Here is a 26,970-nt window from a genome sequence, read left to right as displayed (position 1 = left end):
ACACACGCGAGACAGATGTTCTCGGCGCTCAGTCTAGAACCGCGCGACTGCTACGGTCGCAGGTTCGAATCCTGCCTCGGGCATAGACGTGTGTGATGCCCTTAGGTTAGTTAGGTTTAAGTAGTTCTACGTTCTAGGGGACTGATGACCACAGTCCCATAGTGCTCAGAGCCATTTGTTGTCAGTTGACACGGAAGGTTTACAGATCCAGTACAAATGACTTGACGACCAGACTTGGAACCACATTAAATAATATATTACAATGAATGAAGTGGTGTTTCCATGTTGCCCCTTCCACTCTGTGGCGCTTAATACACGAGCTAGTAGGTTTAGCTCATTTAGTGCTCTGCAAACGTGTCGTGCTGGATGTACAGTAGTTAATGTTACGCATTTATGCGTCGACGCGACTCGCTAGGTACACCGGCGGCACTAATGCACGCATGAACGTCGGCGGGACAGTCGCTACTGGCTTTTCTGCGAGCGTAGCCGTTTTCTATGTCCAACATCAAGACATAGAAATAAGATTTCAGTAGGTGAGATTGTATGAAACATTTTAGTACATGGTATACGCTTATTAAGTAAGATAGAGTACGAACTGTTAGGAGTGCCGTGCCTCAATCGGTACAAACAGAACACTTACGTGATCCCTTTCTTTTCCGTCCGTCCATCTTTCGGCCCTGTTTTTCTCGGGTACGGATCGACGTATCAAGTTGACATTTCCTTCATGTATTAAATGATAATTAAATGAAGAACCAAAGCTATCGACAGGCGGTTGACATGCATCAACGGGGACAGTTGAAAATGTGTGCCCCGACCGGGACTCGAACCCAGGTACTCCTGCTTGCATGGAAGACGCTCTATCCACCGGAGCCACCGAGGGCACAGAGGATAGTGCGACTGCAGGGACTTATCCCTCGCACGCTCCCCGTGAGACCCACAATCCCAACTTAATGCCCACACATTACATTCGTAGTGCCCCTGCCTAGTACACTCATTACTCGCGGCAGACAATCTCACTGAGTCCTGAAAGAGTTCGGGCAATACGTGCGCATCCAGCACAGAAGGAGGTCAATGGCCGGTTAAACTTGACTATATGAAGATGGTATCTGTTCTTTCGGACATGTCCGAAAGAACAGATACCACCTTCATATCCATTTATTACGGTCCACGATCCCTTGGCGATGGAAAAAAAGTGAAGGTTCTAAGTCAATGCAATCAAAAGATACACCCATTTATGTCATATTCTGACACACGCAAACTCACTAATCAAAACCGATAGGGTACTTCCCCGTGATTCTAGAACCGTGAAATTTGCCAAGAAGCAAAGCTCCAAACTTCAATCAAAGCAAAAATATCCGAAAATTGTTGATTTGTAATTATACCACAAGTAAAAAAAATTTTTTGTCTTTTTCTTTCACACTCTCTTTGTGTCCGTCCGTCTGCTAGCCGGCACGGTAGCTCAGCGTGTTCGGTCAGAGGGTTAGCTTGCCCTCTGTAATAGAAATAACTGGATTAATGGATCAACGATGAACTTGAACCAGCGTCATAGGACGTCCGCCCTAGCATATGTAATGACCAATAACGAACAAAATGATATTAAAAAAAATAGAAGCGGTTAGCGTTCGAGCTTCGTACGACGAGCCTTTATTTTTGTATGACAAGTGTAAATTCTGTGACATTCAAAAAATTTCACCTGCACTATTCGTTCTAGCTATATTAGCCACGCTTCACCGCTACGCAGGTGAACCTCCAAATGGGGTATGCCTCTGTGTCTGCAGCTCAAAGTGTTGAAGTGCAAAGTAGTTCCGGGTGCCTAACCACACAGCATATATAAGGAGTTCCGCAAATCACGACAGGCGCCAATTTTCAAGGAAAACCTTATGCGTTTCTTCATTTACTGTCGATATTTATAAATATGTTTGCTCTAACAATTACATGTACTTAAAAATACATGAAATTTACTAAAACATCATAGAAATACACGTGCTCTTTTTAATTACATTACCTCTCAAATATCGTATAAATTAAATAATATGACCAGTGATGAAAAAAATATAGATTAAACATTAAAGTTGAGCCAGAGTCGAAGCGTCGTCTCACGCACGTTAGTCTTGTGAACCTCGAACGCTAACCGCTTTTTCTTATCTCATTTTGTTCGTTACTGTTGGTTGCATTTGTTCGAGGCGGACGTCCCATGACACCCATTGAAGTCCATTGTTGATCCATTCACTCAGTATTTTCATTATAGAGGGTAGCTAACCCTCTGACCCAACACGCTTTTTTTTATTATCTCATTTTGTTCGTTTTCGTTCGTTGTATCTGCTCTGGCGGACGTCCAAAGACACCCGTTTCAGTTCGTTGTTGATCGAGTAACTCAGTTTTTTTATTACAGAGGTCAGCCAGCCCTCTGACCGAACACGCTGAGCTACCGTGCCGGCGGACACGCTGAGCTACCGTGCAGGCAACGCTTGACCGCCATCAATTCCAACGTGAGGCATAATCAGTTGCATAACAGACGCGTAAAAATTCTCTGGCGGTTTTCTCGGAATTGCCAAACTAGTACAGCTTACCACCTTATGTTGTCTTATTGGCCTACGAAAGGTGAACAAAGTTTGAAGTAAATCTGGGATCCCAACGTCGTGGCCTTCCCTTGTAAGTTAATGCAGTTAAAAAATACGACGATTTATGTAATATATTTTGATACTCTCAAACTCGCTCATTAAAAATTTATAGGTACTTTCCCGTGATGTAGAATCATGAGACATGTGGCCAAAAACTGTTATGAAGAATGAAATGCGTAATATTTACGTTATGTGGGGTTGCATGAAATCAGGCGTAATTTCCCAGCAGGCGCCCACACTTGGAAGGAGACGCTGTTCTCTAGGCATCTTTACGGGCTCACTGTGCGCTCAAAATTGAGAAGGGAGATGTGACGCTATCTACGGGTATACTAGACACACTGCCCAACACAGCTGTGCAAAGCTTCATCGGATTTTCGCTGTGGTTTCCATTTCACGACCGATCGCTCCTTACTTTCCGAATAGCCGTCGTATTTCCTGAGGCACATACAATACCTTGCCGTTATGGAGAAAGTGGAGTGTCCCTAAAGAATGCCGCGTTAAGCCTGGAGCGGTTAATCCTTTCTGCCAAAGTGTTAAGCGAGCATTACTGTTGCTTTACAAGTAAACAACATTTCGCAGCACCATGACGTGAAACTGCCGATAAAACATCCTATTTACTAGTTGTGAACTGTTCTGCTGAAGTGTGTGTGATTGCTCCTTCACTTTTAGGAACGTTTATTGCTTGAAATAAGCGATTTAAAACGTACTTCTTCGCGACAATCTGATAAAAAGCACATGCTGGCGATTGTATTGTCAGTTTAACCACTGACGGAAGTGCTAAAATCTTTAGAACGAACTTGCCCCTATGAATACGAGACTTGTGACAGAAAGTGTGTAGTGCCTCTGAAGGAACGAAACACCTATCAGCCTGCAGGCGAACCGCAAGTATTTGTCTGGAGCGATCCGCCGCAGGCAACTTAAAATGGGGCCCGCGCAGCCACGTGCTGTGACGTCACGCCCTCCAGGAGAACAATGCGGGAATGTGGGGCAGCTCGGCACACGGGCCGGGGCCGCTTCCATTTCAAGCGAACTCTGCCGAAATAAGGCGCGATTCTGCTCGCTAGTCTCCTGTCACGTGACCCAAAATATAAACACGCATCTTTAATGACTTCGCGGAAGTCATTAACGGTTGACAGACTTAGATACCAAATATAAATTCTTATATTTATAGGTGACGTCATAATATAAAAGCACAATGCAAACCATCAGGAAATGGCAACGGTTTTTTTTCGTCTCCTCCCTTACTCTTTCAGATTTTTTGCTCCATAAGGTGGCAGTTGCGGTGTTTAGTTCATATAGCGTGCCATTTCAGCTTAATACATACACTGTTTATAGATGTCGCTCTGTTGCAGAATTATCAGAAGTGCTTAGTTCGCATATGACGACTTTTAAGTGACTGGGGGAGAATTCTGAGATCCTACACGGTTTCTGTAAGAACTGTTGTGCAAATTAGCGTAAAAAAATGCTCATGGAATACTACAGTAAGATTGCGACAGGGTTGAAGACTTTTGGAAGGCGAAGTTTAGGACACAGTGCTCCGAAGGGAGACGCTGTCTGAAGTAGCAGTAGTACTGGGTGTGACCTAGGCTATGTAAGTGTGTGTGTGTGTGTGTGTGTGTGTGTGTGTGTGTGTGTGTGTGTGTGTGTGTGTGTAATATATGAAGGGGAAAGGTTGGTTCCAAAAATTTCTGGGCGATTAACTTCAACTTTCTACACGATTCGCTAATGTACATTTGAGCGGACATATGCTATACGTTTTTAATGTACAAAATTATATATTGTTACCAAACATCTCGAGAAGTACTTGACCGATTTACTTCGAATTTCTACGTTCAGATGAAACAACAAAGAAAGTGGTAAACTGATTGTAATTCCTACCGCGAGAATAAATTACTTCGGCAATACCCGTCTTCGAGATAGTACCATCAGACGTCACTAGATTTCGGGACGAGCGAATGTTCGAAAAACTCCTATTTACCGATTAGTTGCCGGTGTTACATATGACATATACTTTAGAAGATATTTTACTCCGCGTTTCACAGTTATTTTTATTATTAAAATCCTCCGTGTTATACAAAGGCAAAGGCAGGCCTTGGATATAGTACCAACCACAGTTACCAGATTGCAGTTTGGTTCAAATGGCTGTGAGCACTATGGGACTCAACTGCTGTGGTCATCAGTCCCCTAGAACTTAGAACTACTTAAACCTAACTAACCTAAGGACATCACACACATCCATGCCCGAGGCAGGATTCGAACCTGCGACCGTAGCAGTCCCTCGGTTCCGGACTGAGCGCCTAGAACTGCGAGACCACCGCGGCCGGCAGATTGCAGTTTCCCATGCTGCTTGCATTCGTTATGAGTATCAACAAGGCACAGGACCAATCAGTTTGTGTGGCAGATATTAAACGTCCTGGGCAATGCCGGGCACTGCTGCAAGTAAACACTAAATACAAGAGGCGTCCTTCAGCACACTCGGTAAGTTCGTTAGCTATTTCTGGAGATATTCTCAAAGTTGCTCTCCCAGAGCGTTTCTTACGACGTCCACTTTCACCAGGGAACGCTGTTTTGGTTCTCACTACTCGGTGGCTTAGCGGTTAAGTGCCAGTCTTCAAACAAAACATGTCTGTGGATCAGGCTTCAGTCGCCGTGGTATCTTACCTGTCACTTACAGCTATTTACTTGATCTGCCAATGATTTGTAAACTTTAGAAACGCCAGTTCCCAATGTGTTTCGAATCCACGTTAAGATGTAGAGGAATTGGTCCAAATTTCGGCTACGATCTATATCTGGGCTTGCTCGATATTTCGCACCGAGAGGTGTGCAGCCTAGAGGAAGCTATGTAATACAGTGCTTCAGGCCACGCCAGGTGATCTGTAGGGACACCGCGTCAGTTCACTGTCGCATTCGATTGAAGTCAACGTAAACTCACTTTTGGCCATCTTCAAACTTTGGCTGGTATGCATTCATTATTTTTTCATACAGCTTCTTTGGTTATGAATAGTCTTCTCTCTAGTATTGTCATAGTTTTTGGATTATCTTTTACTTAACAGCTACCATTTTCCTTGTTTCGTCACTATCTTTAAAATTACGTAGTTGTACTGATCTAAATTCGGGCTAGAACGAAAGGTCTAAATTAGGGCTATAACCAGATTTTGAACCTTTTTGTGTGTATGGCCAAGCTGTGCTTCTTTTCCCCTAGAATGCCGAGAACAAAGCCAAAATATAGCCCGCAGGGTAAGAGGAAGAAATGGAATAACACAATTATGACCCTAACGATTCGTGCAGTCAGAGATAAAACTATGGGGACACTGAATACTGATAAAATAATTGATGTACCACGATTGACGTCACGAGCACTTTGCAAAGAAGAAGTTTCTCCTTCAAAATTAATTTCGTAGAAAATTGGAAGAAAACCTGTATAAACGCAAAACTGGAGAAGGAACTAGTGTCTTACCTACTTCACACAGAACAGGTATTTTATGGCTTCACTCTTTATGACATACATCGAACGGCTTACCTGTTATCGACAGTAAATAGTCTACCAACATCCGTTTAAGAATAGATAGGCATGAAGAGCTTGGGTGGATCTATTTTCGCCGCGTCGTTAGAATATTGTGCCAGTATGTACGCCATGGGGAACTACTTTTTCACTTGCTCTAGGATTTAATAACGAAAAATTTGAAATAGTCTTTGATCTGTTAAAGGTGGCTTATATGAAGCACAATTTTCCGGTTGACATGATCTACAATGTAGATGAGGCGGAATGAAGTCCATATTTATACAGATGTTTGCGGGACCTCAGTATAAAATGTCGAATCAAATTCCAGTTGTTATATTATTTGAGCAAACAGTGTCAACGCTACATACTAGTCACGGAATGACGACTCCTGTTTTTACTGGATCAGACGTGGGATTCATCCTACACGTCGGTTAGGATATCTGAAGATGGCGTAGTGGAGCGCTGAAACTGGTTGCTCAAACAAAATAACAACTGGAAATTTAGACGGGTGAAGGTGTTTTGACTCGACTTCTTTGGATTAGAAATTTTTCGAAGTAGAATTCCTTGTATTATTGGAAGGAAGGGAAAGTAACAAATTGCTGCCCTGAGCGAGGGGCAACAAAGTGATTGTCGGTATAAATGCTTCTGGATATTATGTCCCTCCTTTGGCCTTATTTCCTCGTAAAAACATGAACAACCAACTAATGAGAGGGGCTCCTACAGAGACAATTGGTGTTGCACATCCATTAGGCTGGGTGCAGACTAGCATCTTCTGTACATGGTTCAACCATTTTTTAGAAAAAAGTGAATCGCCCACGGGCGTCTTCAGTTTTACTCATGTTGGATGAGTATTTCACTCTTGTGCCTGATATCGATCTCACTGATAGTGCAAAAAATAATCACGTGATTACTGTATCATTTCCCCAACATTGCACAGCAAACTGCAGCCCCTAGACTAAACTTTCATGGGACATTTAAAAGCCTACTGCAGTGAAGAGGTACGGTAATGGCTTCGTCATTCAAATAGACTATCTCACAGTAAAATCAGGAGAAATTTCAGTCAATGGTTTCACAATCACAGGGATATAGTCTGTTAACAAAAATATCTTTACTGAAGCTGACTACTTGGAGTCCACGAAGGATGCAGCGGAAAGCTGTAGTTCGTTGTCGTTACTACAGCAAAACGACCAGGAACAACTTTCCCAAGAACTTGCGTCCATTTCGGATAGGCCTACGCCGGGAGAGTCACACGTTTCAGCCCCTCTAATACAGGAGCCTCAGCCAAACAAGTCTACTTCATTCGCTGTTGATCCTTACGAAATTGCTCCTGTTCTTGCGGAAAACAAAATAAGAAGCAATAAAGGACGTAAAGCCGTAGGATCTGCCCTACTTTTTGCCACTCCTTATAAAACAGAGTTACCTACTGAAAAAAATTACATTAATCCTCCCAAAGGAAACGATGCAAAAAAAGAAACAAAAAAAAACTTAAGTTTGGAAAAAGGGAGAAATGTCATCCAGAAAGGTGAAGGCTGAGAAAAATGGAAACGGAAATGGACGAAAAAACAAAAAGATAGTATCATATAATTTTCCTACTACTTCATAAAATGTTTGTAATATGGTCTTCTTAAAATAAATTTTTTTTTTCATTCGTTTTACTGAATTTTTCTCAACGATATAGATATATAGCTGTATGTGGGAGTCGCCATCTGTGGAAAAGTGCCTGTTTCACTTGATGTTTAACGATACTGGTAAGCACACATTATGTTTTCCTGAGCAATGCCTGCCACAAGAACATAAACAGTGAGTAATACCATCAAATTAATATTACTATCGTAATATTCTTTCCACATGCAGTGCTCACTTTTTCGTCTCTGTATTTGACACAGACGCACGACCCGCACAATACTTCAAGCTAAATTGTATCATCTGATGATTAATCGCCAGGCGATTCGAAACTGGTCATGAATAAATAAAAATTGAAGGAAAAAAAGCGACTGGTTGTAGTAATTCCTGAAACCTCTGATATAGCTATATTTTTAGAACTAACCTAAATTTAGACCACACCTCAAAGCTGTGTATAAAAAATGGCTCTGAGCACTATGGGACTTAACTGCTGTGGTCATCAGTCCCCTAGAACTACTTAAACCTAACTAACCGAAGGACATCACACACATCCATGCCCCAGGCAGGATTCGAACCTGCGACCGTAGCAGTCGCACGGTTCCGGACTGCGCGCCTAAAACCGCGAGACCACCGCGGCCGGCAAAGCTGTGTCAACTTGTCAATATCTTTCTAGTGCAAAATAAAAAAAATTGTGTGTGTTACATTTCATCATATTGTTTTAACGCAGGTCACTTCGAAGTGTTATTTACTGCAACATTTTTTTTTAATTTGGAACAAAAAGCATATGTTATATCTTAAAAAGTAAGTGATAGCCCAAATTTTGACTACGTCCTCTATAATGTATATAGATGATTTATGTGACAAAAGCTGACACGACCCATTGAGCCTCACGTCATCCTTTTGCTTCTTATTGCTGCTGACTACTGCTGTGTTTACAGCACGTGAATAACTTTTAGTTTATTTCAATTCAGATTTCTCATTGCTGTATTACGAAATGCCAGAAAAATTTAAAGACGATGTCACTTGGAGACAGCAGATGTACTGATGATGCTTCCAACGCCATCTGCCAACAGATAGCGAAGGCGCATAGCTACCAGAGCGCCATCTCTGTCTATCCGTTACTAGTTAACGCCAGAAAGCTCAGTGTGGTGCAAACGTGTGAAGCAAGTCGGCAACCATGCCACCGGAGACGCACTCGTGCTTCGTACAGCGAAATGAACGCGTTTGAAAGGAGTCAAATTCTGACCTTCCGAGTGGCGGGAGAGTCCTGTCCAACAGGATAACGCCCGCCCACGCACTGTACGTGCTCTGGATGACGTGCAGCAGCTTTCCTGGGCAGCACGATCTCCGGACTTGTCTCCAATCGAGCACATGGGAGAGGTGATGGGAGGGACGAGAAGTGACTCGTGCGACTCGTCAGCCAACAAATCTTACAAAAATACGTTAACAAGTTGATCAGGCATGGCATAACGTATCCCAACACAGTATTCGCAGTCTGTACGATCGACTAGATGCCAGAGTCAGCCCCTACATTACCGGCGGCTCACAACGCACTAACACGAGTGTTTCATCATGGGTCCATAGGCGGTACGTCAAAACCGCTTGTGCTATTGACCTGTAAATGTAATCATTATATGTACTCCATATGCAGTGTTGCAACAATAAATCTTGAGTGAATTGTAAACCTCTAAAAGAGTGTACTGTTTTTCTCAGTGTTCAAATGGCTCTGAGCACTATGGGGCTGAACTGCTGTGGTCATTAGTCCACTAGAGCTTAGAACTACTTAAACCTAACTAACCTAAGGACATCACACACATCCATGCCCGAGGCAGGATTCGAACCTGCGACCGTAGCAGTCGCACGGTTCCGGACTGCGCGCCTAGAACCGCGAGACCACCGCGGCCGGCTAGTGTTCAATGTAACCTTGATGTATGTAGTGATTGCAGCTCTAACTGCTCGAAAATTCCAAAAGGTTGAAATGGCAGTAGAGGAAATTGTAACGCATGTACAATCAATGGCGCGTACGAAGTCTTTTAAACAAGTTCCGCACACGTTTTCCACGAATTACGCTTCGCGTAACATTCGCCAATGAATACGCGCTGTTTTATCACGAGCGTCATTTTGTGTTGCATTCAACTGGCCATTAAACACACTCACTCCTCTCACTCACTCACTCACTCACTCAAAGGTAATGACACAGCGAAGTACTCGGGACAGAGCATGCGGCAGATGTGCATGCGCACACATGTGGCAGAAACAGATAGGTGCATCGGAATCACGGTTACCAACATTTTCTGTGATGGGCAGCTCTCCTATTCATTAACGAGGGTCAGTTCCGCGTCACTATTATGAATATTTTTCGGGTCAGTTTTATTTTGGCCACCATGTGAAGGAAACAAAACAAGCTACCGGCAATTGGCGATTTAGGAGGGGGACATAGTTTATAAATGTGCATAGAGAAAATTTATATTCAGCACTCGGAGGCTGTGCGCTGATGAAACAACTTAATGACGACGGGTTGCATCACTATGAAGTATTTACGAAGTGGTGGACGTCCTGTGGTTGCTCGATTGAAAGAGCGGCGGATGGCTCTCGTCGTACACACAGTTAATGCAGTGTAAAAACGTGATGTTACGAACTTTCAGGGATGGTGGAGAAGGGTATATGTATCAACGTGAAGGGAGGGCCCTGGTCCGGAAACGATCTAATCGAACGTTATAAGCGAAAATCGCTCTGACACGTCTGACTGTCGAGTACATGTATCGGTACTTAAATGCATGTGTGGTGTCTGTTCTGTCGGACATGTCCGAAAGAATAAACACCACGCGGAATCCGCAGCTTTGATACATATTGTGTAAATTGAAGTGGGAAGCGGAGAAAGGAAAGGAAGGAAAGGAAAGGAATGGAAAGGAACTGACGATATAAGCCCCATCGCGACTTTGTGCGAAATCAGAGGTGACAAGTAGAAATGTGCGCCGAACCGGGACTCGAACACGAGATCTTCGACTTACTAAGCAGTTGCGTTAACTACCGTACCATCCAGACGCAGTGTTTACCGTAGCTGCGCGGACTACCTCGGTACATCTCCCAAACGACCCACATTCCCACTTACTGCCAACAATCTGCAGTCCCCGACCAAGTACTGATGCTCGCTACTTTGAGATGCAGGAATGGAGGAGGTCGAACTTACATGCGCGTCCCCACATTCCAACATCTTTGGTGCAGATGCACCATTATGCTTGACCTCCTCTAAGTAGCGAGCAGACGCCATGCATTCATATAATTGATTCACCTCATCTACATCTACATCTACATGACTACTCTGCAATTCACATTTAAGTGCTTGGCAGAGGGTTCATCGAACCACAATCATACTATCTCTCTACTATTCCACTCCCGAACAGCGAGCGGGAAAAACGAACACCTAAACCTTTCTGTTCGAGCTCTGATTTCTCTTATTTTATTTTGATGATCATTCCTACCTATGTAGGTTGGGCTCAACAAAATATTTTCGCGTTCGGAAGAGAAAGTTGGTGACTGAAATTTCGTAAAAAGGTCTCGCCGCGACGAAAAACGTCTATGCTGTAATGACTTCCATCCCAACTCGTGTATCATATCTGCCACACTCTCTCCCCTATAACGCGATAATACAAAACGAGCTGCCCTTCTTTGCACCCTCCCGATGTCCTTCGTCAATCCCACCTGGTAAGGATCCCACACCGCGCAGCAATATTCTAACAGAGGACGAACGAGTGTAGTGCAAGCTGTCTCTTTAGTGGACTTGTTGCATCTTCTAAGTGTCCTGCATATGAAACGCAACCTTTGGCTCGCCTTCCCGACAATATTATCTATGTGGTCCTTCCAACTGAAGTTGTTCGTAATTTTAACACCCAGGTACTTAGTTGAATTGAGAGCCTTGAGAATTGTACTATTTATCGAGTAATCGAATTCCAACGGATTTCTTTTGGAACTCATGTGGATCATCTCACACTTTTCGTTATTTAGCGTCAACTGCCACCTGACACACCATACAGAAATCTTTTCTAAATCGCTTTTCAGCTGATACTGGTCTTCGGATGACCTTACTAGACGGTAAATTACAGCATCATCTGCGAACAGTCTAAGAGAACTGCTCAGATTGTCACCCAGGTCATTTATATAGATCAGGAACAGTAGAGGTCCCAGGACGCTTCCCTGGGGAACACCTGATATCACTTCAGTTTTACTCGATGATTTGCCGTCTATTACTACGAACTGCGACCTTCCTGACAGGAAATCACGAATCCAGTCGCACAACTGAGACGATACCCCATAGCTCCGCAGCTTGATTAGAAGTCGCTTGTGAGGAACTGTGTCAAAAGCTTTCCGGAAATCTAGAAATATGGAATCAACTTGAGATCCCCTGTCGATAGCGGCCATTACTTCGTGCGAATAAAGAGCTAGCTGCGTTGCACAAGAGCGATGTTTTCTGAAGCCATGCTGATTACGTGTCAATAGATCGTTCCCTTCGAGGTGATTCATAATGTTTGAATACAGTATATGGACAATGAATCCACTACTTTCAGTGCAGATGCACAATTACGTAGGACTCCTATGGGACACATGAAACGTTGACGCTGACAGAGTGCTATGCGGGATTTTGACGGTAACGAAATTTTTCATATTCAGATTCGAGTCATACCATACTGTCCGAGGTGAAAACGAAGTTCTACAACTGTCATGGAGTGAGGGCGGGTAATAGTACTGTAGGTGGGTAGCCCGTCAAACGGCAACGCTAGGTTTCGCGACTTCGTAATGCTGTTCGAGAATTCACCATAGTAACCCTCGATAAGATCACGCACACAGTATTAGGGAGTCCAACACAGAGTACAGTCATACACATGACGTTCATACGAGGCAGTCCAACTGAAAGCGGCCTTGTAATTGCGCGCCAAACACCAATCTCGACTTCCTCTCGTTATCTGAATGGCTTATCGTCTACGTTTCGCTTCCGTACAAGGTTCCACTCCAAACAAAAACCTTCAGAAAAGACTTTCTAAGAGTTAAATTTGCAAATATCTCTTTTACAGAAGCGCTTCTCTTGCTTTCGTCAGTGTGCCTTTTATATCGCCTCTACTTCTGCCATCATCAATTATTTCACAGCCCAAACGGCGAAAGTCACTTGCTTTTTGTATCCCATTTCTTAACATCGCCCGATTTACTTTCGAGTGCATTCCACTACTCTTGCTTTACTTTGGTTGATGCTCATCTTACAACCTCTTTTCAAGACCCTATCCATTCCGATAAACTGGTGTTCCAACTCATTTTGCTGCCTCTGTCAGTTACAACGGCATCGACAAACGTCAGAGTTCTTATTTCTTCTCCTTGAACTTTAGTTCCGTTACCAAACTTCTCTTTCGCTTCCACCACAGCTGCTCAATGTACAGATTTTGTAACATCAGAGAAGTTTCACTTTCGTGTCCTTCGATTGTTTTACCTGCAGTATGTTTCCTGTACAAGTTCACTCCCTGCAGTTTACTCTCGCTATTCTCAGAATTTCAAAGAGTGTATTCCAGTCAACACTGTCAAGAGCTTTCTCTAAATATACAAATTACAGCATATAGAGCGAATACTCGTGAGACAGTTATCGATCGGGCACCAGTTGCAGTACTTTTTAAAAAGCATGCAGCAAGGAATGAAGTCAGTTGGTGACCAACAGGTTGGCAAACGCACGGTGAAGTCTTTCCTCCTGGCAAATTGCCATTTCGTGCACGGTTAGTTTAGACCCACTGCACTGTTTGAAAGAGGTATAATTAACTAAAAATATTGGAACAGTAGACTATACTACTGACACAACAATATATTTTTATAAAAAACTCACTAAATCGTACTAGGAGACGTAGGACCGGATAACGCCTTAGACTTTTAACCATTCTCATAATATCCGTTCAATGAAGTAAATTCTTCTGTTCCATGTTTCATTGTTATCATCATTTTAATAATAATAATCATCATCATCATTATTATTAGTTTTAATGCAAGTATCCTTCTAAAATTTCATACTTCAGTGTTTAATTACTCTATTTTTTCATTAACACAATTTTGTGCATGTTATGGCTTTCATGACCTTATGGCAATGGCACAGAAGCCCAAATCACTAAGTTCGCTCATGGAATGTTACTGAGAGCATGACGTAATCTGAGCGGAGCGATATAAATACAGACTTTACTCCCAAAGAGTTCAGTTTAAGTCAACTTAGTTTAGGACACCTCTCAATCTTGCAATATACGCAAATGAGGACAGAACGCTGAACTAAATACGTGATTAGTCCAGTGTCCATATTTCGACTCGCTCCAGGTATCGAATTTTTTTAAGTTGATCTGTTTTTGCAGTGACTAAAATAGCGCAATGGTTAAACGATGGACACGCATTCATCCGGATCGGTGTTCAATTCCCGTCCGGTCATCCCGACGTGAGTTTTACGTCGCTTCCTTAAATCTATTGCGCAAAAGTCTGTCTATCTTCTCTTCCTCCCCCCCCTCCTCCTCTCTCCGATCTTGAACCGCGTTCATTGTTACTGCAAATTCAGATTCGGAAGTCGTATTCCGATCACAAGCCGATAAGCCGTAAAACAGAAAGGAAGAAAACAAAACAGCATGCTCTTTGTGTAAAACATCTGTTTAAAAATATGTATAACGGGCTTAGAGCCCGCTGCTTCGCTCTTGTAGACTGTATGGTCTGCAGAGCCTTTTTTTATTTTAATTAAAACTTCTATGTTGTTCACAAACTGGAACACCTTCTAAGCCTTTCACACTAATTGAGACCATATAAGCATCGTCTTTTTGAGTGTACTTCTGACCAAAACGTGATTTCTAGTAGCTGGATTCCGAAGTGTTTGTTAATCATGCCTTTTGCGTTCTTGTGGAGTTATTTCCATAGTAACTTTCATCCCCAAACAAATATTACTTTATAGCTAACCGAGAAGTGAAATTCCAATTTTCATAAATTTAGCTTTAAATTTTTTTTAATGTAACGAAATATTTTCATAAAAAGTTTCATCCCCTATTGCATACCCTTAGCGGTTGAATTTCCAGAAACACTGAAACACGTATTCCCTTATTTGTAACCGAGTAGTGAAATACCAGTGTTCTCAGAGGTAGCTTTAAAAATTCTTTAGTACTTCTTCAATAATGATATAGTTTCAAAAAACTCTTTCACCCACTATTTCACCCTAATAGAGTTAAATTTCCAAAACTGCTAAAATATATATTTCTTTATTTCTGACCTTAAACCAAATACCAATTTTCGTTAGTCTAGCTTGAAAACTGTCTTAATAGCGTCATTTTTCAAAAAAGTAAAAAAAAAACTTCATCCACTGTTTCAGCCTCTTACGGATGGAATGTCGAAAAATTCCTTCTTAAACGAAGCCTACTGCGTAAGATCCACACCTTCAAATTTCAAGTTTCTGTCCTAGGCGGGCTCGGCTGGACGATGATGAGTCAGTCAATCAGTCGGGACAATGCCTTTTATATACAGAGATGAAAAAGAATGATGTACACGTGGGATGTAAAAGTTGTCTATTGGTTTAAATGCCCTGCTATCACAGCTAAAGGAAACAAAACTTCACGTTTTCACAGCAGAGCACAACATAGCATTTTATTACTCGCAATCGTTTTTTAAAGGGGAAAAATGTACATTTAAGAAATATATGGCCTATGTCTGGCTGAATGTTATTAAAGTATCAGATAAAAATTTGAAGTAAATCGGTCAAGAAGTTTTCGAGTTTTTTCTGACAATCTTTCCCTGCACATTCATATATCATACAAATTAAAAATACATAGCCTATGAATGTCCAAAAGTTTATTAGCGTAACGTTTAAAAATTTGAAGTAAATCGGTCACTTAATTTTGAAGATTTTTGATAAATTTAAACGAAGAAGTGTACATAGTAGCATGGATGTTCAGCGGTGTAATGCAACAGGTATACATCAACTTATGCATCGGTAGAACTTTCAAAAGAAGAAACACACAAATTCTATTCAAGACCAACAAACACGCAGTTTTTATTCATCAAAAAGCTTAGCTTCAATGGCTACATAACCTACTGGATGCCACTGACACGTCTTTAAAACGAAGTGCGATGAGTAGCAGAAGCAACTCTTAAATGCGTTTTTTTGGTTCGCGTCTTCGTTGACGTCTGCCGAAGCCAAATCCGTTTCGTGACTGCCGCGCTATCTACCGCTGCCGGCCGTTACTACTTCTCCCGTCAGCTGCCACCTACCGCCAACTGCTGGTAGTACAGCTGAGTCGCAGTGCTACCAACCTCTCTCCTCGTAACAAACGACGAGGGAAACATTTTTACCAAAGTCGTAAATTTATAAAACCTTCGTATAACAAACAACTTGACTAATAAGTTAATAAGACTCACAAAGGCTTAATGAACTGCTAAATTTCAAGTAACCGTAGAAAAAACCTAATGTGACGGCAAAATTGACATTAAATCCTGTGGACTACGTAGCTGTATCTTTTACACTTTCCAATTTCAACTCTGTTGCTTGTTTCTCGCTTGGAGCATCGCGGTTCCCATCAAATGCTGTTCAAAGCGTTACTAGAAGAGGAACGTTTATTTTCAAAAAGTTGGGAAATAGAATATAGCTAGTGTAAAGAGCTATATAGTAACTGATTCATGTCAGTTAAACGTTCTCGAAACTTTTCACTAGCAGGTATTTAGTATGTCAATTAAAACGTAAAGGTTAACAGGAATATAATAAAACACGTGTTACAAAAAGCTAAAACAGAAACCTAGACTAGCTACACGACATGAACATTCTGTACGGCAACTAGTAAGTACGTTAACGATGGAGTGCCACTGATACAAGGCGCGAAAAGGAAATAGACGACATTTGCTAATGTGTACCAATTGCCCCGAGAAAATGGAGTTCGAGGACAATTTGGCAGAACAACCAAGGCAGTACTGCACTCCTTAACAAGCCTGCAAATGTGAAGAAAAAAGCTGTCTTCAGTCTACAACGTGGGCTCCATTCGTCTACGTTTCGCATCGTCTCCACCTCGTTTGCATTAAATCAAATTTTTCAAGGTTTTTACTCCATAATTCCGATATTTCTATGTTCCGCTGTCTTTTTTGTGTACGTCCCACACTATAATAGAAGCCTTAGGTACTTTGCATTGTACGTTTTTACTACCGTAATAACCATTACAAATAATTTTAGTCGGTGTCTCGTGGAACATAAGTGACGGACAGTAACAGTCACTATACACCTCAAATCTGTTAAGTCTATACACATAAATGAATTCCGACTAGGGTTATGAATACCCATTTTTCGCAGTGAACTTACCTGACTCGAAAATCAAATTGAAGCGATTGTTACGTGTGCGTGAGTAATTGCGGTTTTAACTGCATCCTAATGGAACACTCATTAACAAGCATTTTTCAAGGTTATGTTTTTCCATTCTCATAGTCAGTGTCAAAATTCGGAGGGCTACTGAAAATATGACTGAAAATTTGCACGTAACGCTTACATCGGCAAGATCACAGTTTAGAAACGATGGGGAGTATGTGGTTCTTTCTCAGATTATCAGATCTCTGAAATAGCGGCAATACACACTGAGTAGTGAGCGCTGTGAGAAATGCAGATAATTTTCACGCCTGAGAATTTTGCACTGAAACAGTAACTGAGTGTAAAAGTACACAATAGCAATGAGGTAATGATACTCGTCTTACAGGAATAACCAAAATAGCTATCAATGTGGCCAACGAAATCTAACATGAGATAGCCACAAAGCAGTAATTATTAGAGCAACAAACGGGCGATGGTAAATGTGTCTAATTAATTTATTATGAGAGTCTGAAAAAATATACCCAGCCGTTTCTCGGAAAATATAGCGGTGTGAGCTAAAAATAACAGTCCTGCAAAGAGTTTCAGTACTTTTTCCGGTTGTTAAAATTTATAATCGATGACACAGCAGTAAACGCAGCAATGGACATTTGTTGCGAAAAGGAGTTTTTCATTATACCAGTTGCTAAAAACCTTAACGATATTCTGAAAGACATTCTTGAAAAACGGCATAGGCTGTACACACACAACATCTTCACTCGTACATCAGTGGAGATCAACCGGTTTCAAACTTTGGAACATCGTTAACCCATGTTATAGTTGTCCGGATAGCTGACTATCTCGGGATGTTCAAGTAAATTCCTCCGTAAGATAATGATGAAACAATAAAAGAGTCATTAACAGAGTATTTTATCCACGGTGGTTTGAAAACACCGTGGATGTTTTCGTTAGTATTGCAGAAGGAAAAACTGCAGCCAGTCACATTTTTTACATGAATGATTTATTTCACCTTAACTAGTTTCCATCGTCATACGGCATCAAAATTCTCGCATCACCGTTCACATTTTTCTGCTTCGTTTGCTATGAAGCTTCACTATTTTTTACGTACATTTTTCCTGCTACTTTTATTGAATACAATAGCTGGAATTGAGGAGGAGAAGGAGGTCATTAGAGACGGCGGACAAGCTCGGATTAGGCAAGGAAATCGGCCGTGCCCCTTCAAAGGAACCATCCCGGCATTTGCCTCAAACGATTGAGGGAATTCACGGGAAACCTGAGTCTGGATGGCCGGACGCGAATTTGAATTGCCGTCCCTCAGAAGGCAAGTCCGTTATGCTAACCACTGCGCCATCTCGCCCGGTAACTTGAACTGATTTCGCTTACTAAAATTCTCACTTCATGAAATTAAGCGCGGATTTCTTTACCTGGCGAGCTAACGAAATTGTGGTACCCATGATGGATTGACAATGGCGCGGATGTTTCAGTACAGGTCACTGAAGGCAAAACCCGCAACCAGTCGTTCTTTTTAAAGAAAGATTTAACGAAAGCAATCGAAGCCATTGTATTTAACAAAGAATGTACCAATCAGAAAAAGTGATCCCAAAATACGTTAAAATGTACATCAAGAACAACAGTACAGCTGCACAGCAAACAAAAAACAAAAATGTTAAATGTGTACGGGAAATCCTCGCTACCGTCTGACGATGGGCTCAGGCCAGAACCCATCATTTACTCAAAAAGTGCGGGTGATGGAGTTTTTTCTTCAGTGATATTTACATCAACAGAGTGTTGTGTGTCAACTCTCCAGACCACGGGTGTTGAGTTACGCCTGCGGAACTCCTGGCACCCTGCTCTCCCGGCCGTTGTCAGTTTTCGTGGCCGAACAATGGTTATCTAACTACACATTATGTGATTTGTTCGCAGATCCACTTTTCTTAAAACAATTTTACGTTTAGAATTACACGTACTATTTGCCTTTCTGTGCATTTCTGACACGAAATAACTTCATGGAGGACAAATAAAGAGACAGAGACGGCATCAGAAGCCAGGTGACTAATATTTAGAATGGGAGAGAGAGTGTCAGGTTTTTACGTGTAGGTGCTTGTTAACCAATAATTTTCAAGAATGTGTTTCCGGTAAAAAAAAAAAAAGTCGATGACATTTACTGGTTGTAACGAAATCTCAATTTTTCATCAATAAAAAGCACAGGAAAAAATTAAACAATTTCAGACAATGTTTATGGAACTACAGAGTTTGCCACGTTTTGATCGTAAAACTATCTTATTCGCATTTATTTAATGTTAACGTTGTTAGCGCTTGCGATCTGTTGACAAAATTTAAGGCAGCAGCGAGATGTGCTTCAAGGAGTAGACTTCTGCTCTCCGTGTGACTCATATCACTCGGTATCAGGCACGGAAAAGCCAGGGCTCGTACGGAAGCAGAAAGACAGACGGTTTCCCTCGCTCCTTTTCCAAGTGGAGCAAGAAATGTGATGACAAGTATTGGTAAGGGTACTTCCGCTGTGCACCATATGGTGGTTTGCGAGTTTTTCTCCTGGAACCCCCTAAAAACTCCAATGCTTCTTTGTATACAGGAAAAAATAAACTGCAGATGGAAACCTTTGTCCGAAAACGTAGTCGACTATGGCAACATGGCAGAGGCCTGTCTATGTGGAAGCTAGCGCCACCTTCTTCACTGGCGATTGTGTCAATCAGTCGCTGTCACCGATTAACAAACAACATTGAAAGACGTTCCGCATACAGTCCGCAAGCGTTTACAGAAAGTCAAGTTAGCTGCTGAAGGGGTGACCTCGTGAAAGGCGCTGGTGCCTATAACTTCGACGCTCTGTAGCGTTGTTGGATGACATTTCCGGGCGGGGGTTCCTATCCTCGATTTGTTGCTCAAGACACACTCTACAACCACTCTAAGTATGTCGCAACATTCGTGGGACACCATTTAGATTCCGCAGTAACTTGACCCCCACATGTCCGATGTCTAAAAGCTAAGAACATTAACAATAAATAAACGCGATTGAGACTTTTTTACTACAATCACAACATTATATCATGTAAGACGAATCGACGTGAAGACGTGTTCGGACATTCCCCATGACCCTAGTGCGAATAAAACTGCCTATTTGCATTTATTTAAGTATCCAACATGTCTGCTAAGAATGGTGTACCACTAGCGGCCATGCAACATTGTGTGGGAACCGACAGTAAGTGGAGACGAGTGTCACACCCCGTCAACGACAGTTTCAAATCCGACAGAAACAGCTTTTATCAGTAAACGCAGGTCTGTCTCAAGCAGTTTCCGAGCAAACATTGCGAAGGCAATGCTTCCGACGGACGCCTGTGGTCGGGTACCTCGCGAAAGGCCACTGTTCATAGCGGCCTTTAGGGGACCAAACTGGACACTAGCTAACTGGAGGATGTTTATTTCTACATTATCGGTGAACTAGTGTTGGCCTTTCTTCTGTGTCTTCACGATGAGCATCCTGTCAACGCTCCCCGCTTTCAAGATGACAACCGCCATTTTCACATGGCTACATTCATACGTTGTAAGTCTGACGCGCACGTAGTTACCCTATTGCCCCTCGACTAGCCCGGAATTTTGGCCGATCTTAATGACACAGAAAATGTTAGATTATTTGGAACAGCAGGAGAAACGTATCATTCAACATCCTCTCAAACTGGTAGTTCTACGGGATCTAATCGTCAATAAGCGGCGTCAGCTGTATATGACAGACCTGAATGAAGGCAAGAGAGTGTGTTGCAAGGTATTAGCATGATGTCTCCAGATGGTGACTCATTTTTTGTCCAGTATGCTTATTCGTGCATTGTACCGAGTGGTTATAATTAAAATGCAGCTCCTCACGGGAATCCAGTGTGCCATGTAGTTATCGTATGGTTGCGAAACTATTGGGTGAATGTGGAACCGATTTACGCTGGAAAAGAATTAGTTCCAATTTTGGCCACCAGGATCAAGTCTGACGCTGTCCATCATGTCGTTTTACGGCTGAAGCATCTCCAGTGCTAATACGGAGCAAATTGTATAAAAGGTCATTAATAACATGATCAACATTATGCCTTCCTGATCCGTTTGACCTTTTTTGCGGAAGTCCCGTTCCTAATCCATTAAATATGGAAATATGGAAATATTTGAAATATTTATATACGTCTTTCTTGCGTTCACAGCGCCAGATTTGCACCTCATGGCCAAAATTGTAACTTTTTTTTCCAGCGTAAATTGATCCCGCATTAACACTTTAAGATATGATTACAGAATAAACTCTTAACTGCCAAGATGGCTAAAATCATTTATTCATATAGCTGACCGGTTACGGCAAATCTTTATTGCCATCTTCGGATCTCTGTTTACATCAGCACAGTAAGTAGTGCTATATAGTGTACGTCCATGTTGGTATCGTGAAGTACTCTAGAAATCGGCATGTCAGTTTTAAAATAACAGCTAGTCTAAAGTGATTACAAAAGTAAAGTGGTGATAAATTTGAGCAATTGTAATCGGCGCAATAATGTGTATAATGTGTGAGAACATAGCTACTATTTTAAAACTGACATACCGACTTCTAGAGTTGCTGACGATACCAACAGGGACATACGTTGTATAGCAGCACTTACTGTACTGATGGAGGAGATTGTGTAATGACGTAAACATAAATCTGAAGAGGGCAACAGAGATTTGCCGTAACCGGCCATCTATACGAATACACGATTGTAGCAATTATCGCAATTGAGAATATATTCAGTGCTCATAATATTACAGATCACCCCCCACGCTGACAATATCGGAAGTGCATTAGAATATCTACCAAGTTTCGATGCCATACAATAATTACGGCCCAAACTGGACCTTTGTGAGTAGTTGTACTTTAATACAGATAAACTGGGATCTCGAGTAAACACAGACATCTGAATTTGTCCTTTCCAAATGAGCTCATTAAATGGCTCTTTGTCAGATGTAGCATACCGCTTCAAGCTGCCCATTACAGAAAGGATGTCTCTGGTCCACACAGGATTCCTTCTTTCAGGCCACCATCCTTCGCTTAACCTATGGCTTCTTTAACATTTGTACATAAAGGTTGTGTCGTTTCAAGGTCAACACGGACATATTCATAAATGGCTGTGAGCACTATGCGACTTAACTTCTGAGGTCATCAGTCTCCTAGAACTTAGAACTACTTAAACCTAACTAACCTAAGAACATCACACACATCCATGCCCGAGGCAGGATTCGAACCTGCGTCCGTAGCGGTCGCGCGGTTCCAGACTGTAGCGCCTAGAAACGCTCGGCCACTCCGGCCGGCGGCCATATTCAAGTACTGAACTGTTTTCCAAGTGACTGCTTTCCAGCCCACTAGGTTAGTCTTTTCGATATGAACTCCGTCATCTGGACAATAACGCGCACTTCATACACCGGGAACGACCCAAGGAACCCATTAGACACTTCGTCTACCAAGTCCTCGAGCACCACCGCTAACAGTTAAACATACTGAAATGTAGCTACCTCATACTGGACCAGTAACAGTGCCGTCGGATGTTTCCCGTGGGCTGTCACGTCGCTAACGATGGATGCGGCCATGAAACATCGACATCACGGTATGCAAAGTGTGTTTTTCACCACACAAGAGCGAAATTTACGAGGAGACATCTGAAGGTTCCAGGGGTATATTAATACAAGTTATTTCATCTTACCCAGACCTTATTGTACACCATTACCATCGAAGTAGTCCCCTTAGTAAGGGAGGTACTAAGTCCAACATTTCAGCTACATTATAAGTGCATCCTGAATGTGTCTTTGTTAGAATGTTTAGTACCCTCTGCGATTACACTTGAATCTCCTTCACTGTATCAGTCTTCGTTAGTTAACTTCATTCGGATCTTTGAGGAGGAGAAAGTCACAAGAAGCTAAATCCGGCGAGTACGACGGCGGTGAAACAACTACCTTGTTGTTCTTAGTTGGTCGTGCGGTAGCGTTCTCGCTTCCCACGCTCGGGTTCCCGAGTTCGATTCCCGGCGGGGTCAGGAATTTTCTCTGCCTCGTGATGACTGTCTTGTGTGATGTCCTTAGGTTAGTTAGGTTTAAGTAGTTCTAAGTTCTAGGGGACTGATGACCATAGATGTTAAGTCCCATAGTGCTCAGAGCCATTTGAACCATTTTCTTGTTCTTAGTCAAAAATTCTTGTCCGATTGTAATAGGTAGGCGGTCGTGCATTGTCATGGTGGAATACCTAATGATACCTACGCCTCTTCTGCATACATTTACTCCTCATTACCTCCCTCAATCGTCTTATAATACCATGACAGAACTTTTTAGTGATCGTCTGAGCAGGGCGAATATACTAGTTATGAACGATCCTATCAATATAAGCAGTTCAATAACGATTTAATGTCGCTTTTGACTTGTCAAGCTCTCTTGGCCGAAGCGAAGGGCTCTTCAAGTGCTACAGTTGCTGATTATTTTTAGGGTCATAGCCATCAACTCAAACTTCGTCGCCAGTGACATCATTTGAAAGGAAGTTAGGGGCGTTCTGATGCAGTTGTTTAAGTTCCCTGTAGACTTCCAGGCTATATTGCTTTTGATTATCTTTAAGCAGTCTCGGCACAAACTTCGCCGCAATCCTCCTTATACACAATACTTTCACATGTACCACTGCTTACTCCGGAGGTGTTGCAGAGGTCTCGGATGGTCTGCCTACGATCTTGGAGAATTATATTCCTCACTTATTGAATGTTTTCCTAAACGAACGTTCGTATTCAACTGCTTGTATTTGCCCATTTTTGGAACGCTTGTACCGGTCCTGTCGCTCGTCTAAGAAGTTGTCTCCTGCAGCTTGCTTCAACATCCAGTGCGCTGCTGCAGCGGTTCTCCCAAGTTTTGTTTCAGACTTTACACAGACACGACGCTCTTTCAGATCAACCATCGTGAAACCGCATACTCATGGAAACACGGCACTGGAAATATGCTCACCAATAACTGATTTAAAAAGGATGTTAGGGAGGTACCTAAAGGTATTTCAGTGTACTTTTAAAATTTAAATTTCCACACACACACACACACACACACACACACACACACACACACACACACACACACACACACACAGAGTATCCAACATTCAGATTAGTGATACAGAAAATGGACGGCAGACAGAGGAAGGAAGAAGCGACTTACCTTTCGCTGGCGATGGATGAGTTCCTGGACATGGACTTGGGTGACATCTCGAAGTCGGAATCAGAGCGATAGAGGAAAGACTCTCTGCGCTGTGGCAAGTTCTGCAGTACCAGCCCGGCTGACGGCGATGCTGCGCCATCCAGCGGACTGCGACCCGGGCTAGCGCCATTTTCCACGTCAAAGCTGAAACACCGAGAGAAGCACTGTGTCACTGCACAATCTCTGTCTCAGATTGAAGGTAAAATACCCGTTCAAGCAAGTATAATGAATTCAGTTTTTTTTATGGAAATCTGTTTTGTTGGAGTTTAATATTGGAGCACAGCAGGTAATTTCTTCGGAGATACTTCGAGTACTGAAGGAAATCATTGGAGAACCAAGACATAATTCGGCGGTTTGAGAGTCAGTTTCACTGCTTATCTACGGAAGCACTCCAGAATTTATAATTTAGCCTCACAAGACTGAATGGACCACACTCATGAACACCCCCCCCCCCCCCCCCCCCCTCCCAATAGTAGTTCGATATGACCACGGAGAATCGAACTGGGATCTCAGTCAGCACTAGCTTACCACTTAACAACCATGTCAATTGTGTGCGTTATGTTCCAGATATCTCTTAACGTAATGTAGACAAAAATGCCATTGCGGGCTTAGAATAAAATAGCTGTGACACACATCGTGGCAGGAGATTGCGAAGGGATTGTTCGAGAACAAGTCCAGGCAATCAGAACAGAAAACGTAGATGGCAGTGACAGGGTTGAGATTTGAATCCGAGCGAAAACAGTTGCGAGATCCGTATTATGCTGCAGCGATTACTCTTTGGATAGTGGTAGCGATGATTTCTTACAGCCTGCAGAGAGAAGAAATGGTTTAAAACATCTTTACCACGACTGTTGTATTTTAAGCGTAGCTGATGTTAAACTGATGCTAAGAAATCCTAAAGCGGTTTGTTAGCATACGACAGCAATGAATGATCATTGTTCCTACACTGACACACTGCCGCAGGTTTATCTTCTCTACAATAATGAAATAACGAAACTCCTTTCGGAGCATAAGCAGAAAATCTTATCAACCGAAATTAGCTTTTGGTATTTATAAACTTCGCCGTGTAGTTCCCTTTCATGCTTGTAGAGAATGACATTTTCTGCCAAAGGGGGGCGACATTTCCTCACCGCACGGAAAAAATGTCACAGGCAAAAGTTCCATCTCTTCAAAATGTCAGATTTTTTTTTCTGCTCCATTGTCACATTTAAAATTAAATTCCAAAGTGATGACTAAACGGAAATTTGGATTAAGTTTGTCGACAATATTCTGTTTCTTCTGGTTGGAGTATATATCTGTTTTTCAATGAGGGTGTATGTGTAGAAGTAGTATGCTAATCCTTGGGAAAATATCCTCCTTCGGCGAATGACTGCTTTCATAGTGTCGGACGTCACGATTACTGATAAAACCTTTTACGTTTTTGCGGTTAATATACAACTGTTCTTTCGTAAGAGGCACATGTTCACAAGGACATTCTCCATACGTTTTTAAACAGAACAGTAATTTGGCGTCAGCTGTTTCGTCCGTCTTTATTTTGATCGTCGAGAATCATACTATAAAACTGTCCTAAAGTTTCATATGCGCTTACAATTTTTGGATACCCCTTACGTGGATCTTCTCCAGAAAAAAGTACTGTCACACTTGAACCAATCCAGCTACTTGTAACTGTTGGAAACAAAGGAACGAAGTTCTGTTAAGTCTTCAACTTCAGATAAATTACTTCTTGACGGCACTGCTTTACAGTTTATCCGTTTGAAAGAAACACAGCGCGACTACTGTAAATTGTTGTACAAACAAAAAGATCCCGCAAATCTAGCTCACATTGTTGTGCAGTATTAAAAAAAAAAAGCACTGACATTTGCGCTGTGCTCTTGCCTGGTCGAGAAATATTCTCCTTGCTTGATCCAAGCCGCCTCTTCGAGACAAATTGGGGGCTTTTTACATTAACGAAAAGGTGGATGTAGCACTAAGTGTAAACCAAATTACATCAGTGTCCCATATGGTGTTAAAAAATCACAAGAGACGTCAAAATGTAAGGCACACCCGTTACGGCAACAAATTATCACCATTAACACCAACATAAGTCATCAACTTTTTTTTCACTAATATATTCATCAACTTTTTTTTTTCACTAATACATTCACAAGCGTCCGCAGCTCGTGGTCTCGCGGTAGCGTTCTCGCTTCCCGAGCACGGGGTCCCGGGTTCGATTCCCGGCGGGGTCAGGGATTTTTCACCTGCCTCGTGATGATTGGGTGTTTGTGTCGTCTTCATCATCATCATCAATCATCCCCATTACGGTCGGAGGAAGGCAATGGCAAACCACCTCCACTAGGACCTTGCCTAGTATGGCGGCGCGGGTCTCCCGCGTCGCTCCCCTACGCTCGGTAAACGGAGTATGGGACTCATCATCATCATCATCATCATATTCACAAGCAGTCATTCGTGTATTTCTTGACTTTCATGGTTCAAATGGCTTTGAGCACTATGGGACTCAACATTTTAGGTCATAAGTCCCCTAGAACTTAGAACTACTTAAACCTAACTAACCTAAGGACATCACACACATCCATGCCCGAGGCAGGATTCGAACCTGCGACCGTAGCAGTCCCGCGGTTCTGGACTGCAGCGCCAGAACCGCACGGCCACCGCGGCCG

The 26,970-nt window shown here is 42.4% G+C and overlaps 1 protein-coding gene across 1 annotated transcript in view; it reads right to left on the bottom strand.

The window, feature by feature from the left end:
* Nucleotides 1-26,970, bottom strand: part of LOC126297841 (cAMP-specific 3',5'-cyclic phosphodiesterase-like) — a 1,751,676-nt gene that overhangs the window by 775,820 nt on the left and 948,886 nt on the right. The window contains exon 3 of the mRNA XM_049989093.1: nucleotides 24,275-24,457. Within this exon, the coding sequence (XP_049845050.1) occupies nucleotides 24,275-24,457 (183 nt within the window). The remainder of the gene's footprint in view (nucleotides 1-24,274; nucleotides 24,458-26,970) is intronic.

This window comes from Schistocerca gregaria, chromosome X (genome assembly GCF_023897955.1).
Source record: "Schistocerca gregaria isolate iqSchGreg1 chromosome X, iqSchGreg1.2, whole genome shotgun sequence".
NCBI classification, from domain to species: Eukaryota; Metazoa; Arthropoda; class Insecta; order Orthoptera; family Acrididae; genus Schistocerca; species Schistocerca gregaria.
The sequence above is the reverse complement of the archived record's forward strand: the minus strand, read 5'-3'. Positions and strand labels throughout refer to the sequence as shown.